At 46.7% G+C, this 5233-nt stretch overlaps 1 protein-coding gene across 1 annotated transcript; it reads left to right on the forward strand.

The window, feature by feature from the left end:
- Positions 1–363: 363 nt before the first annotated feature.
- LOC130160071 (keratin, type I cytoskeletal 13-like) lies at positions 364–4470 on the forward strand. The gene is made up of 8 exons (XM_056362287.1): positions 364–858; positions 1669–1751; positions 1904–2060; positions 2255–2416; positions 2780–2905; positions 3001–3227; positions 3791–3882; positions 4153–4470. Exons 1-8 carry the CDS (start codon positions 364–366, stop codon positions 4170–4172), a joined length of 1362 nt encoding a protein of 453 aa, XP_056218262.1. The 3' UTR covers positions 4173–4470.
- The last annotated feature ends 763 nt before the right edge of the window (positions 4471–5233 follow it).

The following is a 5233-nucleotide window of genomic DNA, read 5'->3' on the forward strand; positions in this document are numbered from 1 at the left end:
TACAAAGAACTATTACAATGAGTCTCACTCACTGAGTAGCCGGCAACATGTTATCTGAAACAAAATCTAACACACAGCCACCCACCCAAAATTATAGTGCATGCTTCAGGTGAATCAGCATGCAGACACAATACCTATGGGGAGGGCTGTCCCAAGCCCCAAAAGAAATTCCCCTTAGCACATCACTTTTGGCATGAGCACTAAGGCTGGCAAACTTCATGGGAAGCTGGACTGCCTTACAGGTGACACCCACCAACAAGGTATAAATAGCCATCAGCGAGGACAGAGGCTGCAGTCTCATTTTCTGTATCAAGCTGTGCGGCAGGCTTTGCATTGGGGGCTGGATATCTGATTCCTTCCACCATGAGCTGCAGCATCAAGAGAACATCTAGTACCTCTTACAGGAGCGGGGGAGGTGGAGGCGCCTGTGGTGGCGGCAGTGGCAGGAGCTCCTCCGTCTCCTGCAGGAGATATGCCTCCTCGGTGATAGGTGGTGGAAGCTATGGTGGGGGAGCATGCGGCACTGGCTACGGAGGGGGCATGAGCGCTGGCAGCCTTGCTGGTGGCTTTGGTGGAGGCCTGGGAGGAGGCTTTGGTGGTGGCCTGGGAGGAGGCTTTGGTGGTGGCTTTGCAGGAGGCTTTGGTGCTGGGGGGGACATGCTTCTGGGCGGCAATGAGAAGGTCACCATGCAGAACCTCAACGACCGCCTGGCTGCTTACCTGGATAAAGTGCGAAGGCTGGAGGAAGAAAATGCTCAGCTCGAGCACCACATCCGCGAGTGGTACAGGAAACAAGCTCCCAGTGCCTCAAAGGACTACAGCTCCTACTACCAGACCATCGAACAACTCCAGAACCAGGTAGGACAGACCCAGCTAACGTGGCTCCATCTCCCGCGCGCTATTCTCCTTTGCAAGGAATTTGTCCTTCTCTCTGGCACTGGCTCTAAACGGGTGGGAGGGACCTACTGGTCGGCCTCGCTGGTGGCACCGCAGGCAGAAACCTGCTGAGCTGCGCCTCCCGCCTCTTGGGTAAGCAAAGCCCCACACCACAGCACCCCACAAGAGAAAGGGATGTGCTCTGGGGGCACAGCCCGAGGCGCCAAGGAGCGCTCCAGCAGGCCCAAACATGCTGGCGCACGTAGCTGCAATCCCACGTTATACAGGTGGCTCCAAACCAGGCATCTGTGGTTTCCAGTCCGTCACTCTGCTCCCACCCGGCTCAGCTGGATGGAGTGCAAAGCCAGAGCACCTGGAGTGCAATATCACAGCTCCTCTTGTCTCTGCACACTCCTACCTAGGCCAGACAGAAGGACCAAGGCCTTCTCTTACAATTAGTTTCTTATTAATGAGATGAATTAAAGCATCAGGGACAAAAACTGTACTTCCTTACACACCCAGAGAGCATAAACCCATATGTCCTTGCATAAATGTTCAGTATTCTTTCCCCCAACAACACATTGTTTTATTAGTGTGTTTGGGGAAGTCAAAATCTTGCTCACACCAGTTCTTGTGGCATGGCATTTCAACAAGTTTCTGTGGCCTCTGCATTACAGCAGAAAACAATCCTAAGACACACAGCAATGCCCTACCAAAGCTTTACGTCTTTTTTCTTCTTCTCCTGGATGCCTTGAACACAGAATGACCCTTCCCCAACTTCACCTTTTTCAGATCATTTCTGCCACTGTGGACAATAACAAACTGCTTCTGGACATTGATAACAGCAAGATGACTGCCGATGACTTCCGAATGAAGTGAGTACCTCTCTGTGAACCTTGCATCTTTCATGGCATGAATTTTATCAGGTTAATGAACGCAGGTGATGATGCCCTGTTCCAAGTGGTATGACCAAGCATATGCATTGTAATGAAATGAATGACTAATCCTTCTTTTTTCATTGGAAAAGGTATGAGAATGAGCTGGTCATCTGTCAGACTGTGGAGGCTGACATTAATGGCTTGAGAAATGTCCTGGATGATCTCACTCGCACACGATCTTCACTCGAATCTGAGCTGGAGTCCTTGAAGGATGAACTGCTTTCTCTTAAGAGAAACCATGAGGAGGTACAATGCAATGATAAATAGTGTGTCAAGACATAGTGCTTTGATTCTTCAGGGTTCCCAAAGTTACACATCAAGTCCGTTCAACTATATGTCACATGATCGCCATTCGTTGGTACCTTGATACTGCTTTAACTACTGTCCCCACCACAAGAAATGACCTGTGCTCCTTGTTTCTCTCTTTGGACTCTCTGCAGGAAATGAGACAGCTGCAGTCTCAGACTGGTGGCGACGTGAGCGTGGAAGTCAATGCTGCCCCTGGAGAAGACTTGACAAAGATACTGAACGATATGAGGAACGAATACGAGCAGCTCATCGAGAAGAACCGCAGAGAGGTTGAGCAGTGGTATGAAGTCAAGGTACGCAGCAATGCACAAAGTGGAGTCTCCTGCTGTGGGAAAACCCAGGCACCCTCGACTGGGCACGCAATGCCTTTGGCTAAAAGGGGGAGGCTGCTCACCTGCACCACACTTGCACGGCTTGGGGAATGGGAAGGGAACAGCTGCTGGGGAAAGACGGCAGTGGCAGAGGGGGAGCAGGCCGGGTCTGATGTGCACAGCTGTGTGGAACATCAGGATCTACGGAGCAATGACTAGGCTGTCCTCGATGAGGACAGGATGGAAGGGAGAGGCTTCCTGGCTACATTAGCTCTCAGTCAGCAAATCTGCTCCCTGAGAGGATTGTCTCACTTAGAAACTGTGTTTGGGGTTTGACTCCTGCAGATCGAAGAAGTCAACCGGCAGGTCGCTTCTAGCAGCCAGGACATCCAGACAAGCAGCCACCAGCTCACTGAGCTGAGACGTGAAATGCAGAACCTGGAGATCGAACTGCAGGCGCAGCTCAGCACGGTACGTGGGGCAGGACTGCTGAGAGCCCTTCCCTCCTCGGAATGGGCACGGATGGGTAGAGCTCTGGTCCTAAACTCCTGCCTTTCCACTTCCAGAAAAGCTCTCTGGAAAACTCCTTGGCAGAAACCGAAGCTCGCTATGGCTGCCTGCTGCAACAGATCCAAGCGCAGATTAACTCTGTAGAGGAGGAGCTGGCCAGCATCCGCTGCGAGATGGAGAGTCAGAACCAGGAGTACAAGATGCTCCTGGGCATCAAGACCCGCCTGGAACAGGAGATTGCTCAGTACCGGGCACTGCTGCAGGAGGGACAGCAAGACCTTGTGTATGTATTTTATTTGCAAATAAGGGCATAAAGTCTACCACAATCTTTTTTCTATTGGGACTCAAAGTCAGAGTAGAATGTTTCACCAGTCTGTATTTGAAATCTAAATTTTACAGAACAGACCTTTTCAAAGCATCTGCATTGAAATGTATATATCATAAACTTAATAAGCACATGAACCACAGAGGGAAACAGAGAGCATGTAGTTACTGACCTATATTCAGTTAATCAGTTCCACTTGTCCTGCTTGTGCTGAGTAAATTCCATAAGAGGAATCACCATGCAAAACCAAACTGTAGCATACTGTGTTCTGTCAGCAGATGAGCAAGCACAGCTGTAATGTGAGAGTAGAAGAATTATACTTGTTTTGTTATTTCTGCTTCTACAACTTTCTAGGTAAATATAGCTGAAAGGAATGAAATTAAAAAATATAAAGAAATATTTGCAAGGTGCAGGAAAAGCTGAGCTGTAATATGTACTGCACATCATGTCACAATACGTCTCTTTATGAATGTATTTATGTATTTATCACTGCCTTCATTAAAACTCCTTTCCTTGCACAGAACATCTCAAGGAGCTCTCCAGGGAGGAGGAATATCCTCCCACTCTCATTCTTCTACTTCCTACTCTCACGGTCAATCTTGTGACAAGACAGGTAAGAAGCATCTTCCAAAGAGGATCCTAGTTTGCCTTGCCCCCATGCCTTTCATATTTTATGTTTCACTGCAACAGGAAATAAACCATTCACAATCAAATCTCTCAATGTCAGGGTGTCTTAGCTTCAGTTACAGAAATGGGCTAAGCTCCTTTCTCACACTTTTGGTAACATAGATGGACATTTAAATAAGGTATACATCTGAAATGTTAGTGCTGCAAGAGACTTGATTTCCCCATCAGAATAACGGTTTCTTCTTTTGCTCCACAGGGCAGTCAAGAGTGTGCTAAGATACCACCAGTGCGTTGGTCTCCCTGATCTCCCTGCTGCCTTGTGAGCAGCCTAGCCTACAACACGAGAATACACACAGCACACGCACTGTGTGCCTACCCAACGCACAGATGGCTCTACAAATGTTACTGATGAAGTCAAGATGAACAATTTCTAGGACTCTCCTAAAATGATCTACTTTTTCCTTTTCATACTGTTCTTCCTATCGAATCACTGTACCTACATACTCTTCCCTGCAGTGCAATTGGTGATCTACTTTCTGCTGATAACAGTTCCTCTAATAAAACTTTAGTTTTCTGCAATGCAAACAAAACTGTGTGTCCAACAATCTATTTGGTATATTAATATAATATTTAAATTTAGGTGGAACAAATGAGATATACCTTCATGGAGAAATTATGGTTGGGTGTAATATGGCCCTAAAGAAATTGTGTATCCTAACGTAATCTGATGATGTCTGGATAAAATATTGGAGATGAACAAATACATTCACATCAAACTCAAGAGTGACACCTATAGGGATGGAAAAAGGATGAGTGAAACCCTTTTTCATAGTGAACATCGCAAGGGATGTGCAAGTAGTCAATTTGTTAGTTCAGCAGCTGAACTGAAACAATCAGGATTAATTAACGCCAACTTTTCATGAAAATTCTGCTAAATCAAAAATATTTTCCTTTGGGTCACTGAACAAGAAATCAATCATATTCAGACGGCCACCCCTCCCAACTTTGAGATGAGTGCTTTATCCAGTCTTGTTCAATAAAAACAAAGGATTAGATCAGGAAATGAGAGATGAGTATGCAAAGTTCTCCTTATAACACAAAGTTCAATTGTGAGGCTTATTCCTCCCAACATGTTGGAAGATCTGAGCTCAGGTCTTTTGTCTGATGGTTCAAAATGAAGGAATTGTGTTCTCTTATTTCATAAGACAGCGTTCCTCGCTCCATGGCTGTACAGTGTTTTGGACAGATGGGTGGAGGATGGTGGGGTGCTGGCAAGGTTCAATCTTTCTTACTAGAACTGCTTCACATTATTTGGCCTTGACCAAGGAAGAAAAACT

Source organism: Falco biarmicus, chromosome 17 (genome assembly GCF_023638135.1).
Source record: "Falco biarmicus isolate bFalBia1 chromosome 17, bFalBia1.pri, whole genome shotgun sequence".
In the NCBI taxonomy this organism is placed as follows: Eukaryota; Metazoa; Chordata; class Aves; order Falconiformes; family Falconidae; genus Falco; species Falco biarmicus.

Excerpts from the sequence above, each read along its gene's own strand:
- LOC130160071 (XM_056362287.1), top strand. The coding sequence starts at position 364 with ATGAGCTGCAGCATCAAGAGAACATCTAGTACCTCTTACAGGAGCGGG. Across the intron at positions 2,417-2,779 it reads AGCAGTGGTATGAAGTCAAG|ATCGAAGAAGTCAACCGGCA; the intron begins GTACGCAGCAAT and ends TGACTCCTGCAG. Across the intron at positions 3,883-4,152 it reads TCAATCTTGTGACAAGACAG|GGCAGTCAAGAGTGTGCTAA; the intron begins GTAAGAAGCATC and ends TTTGCTCCACAG.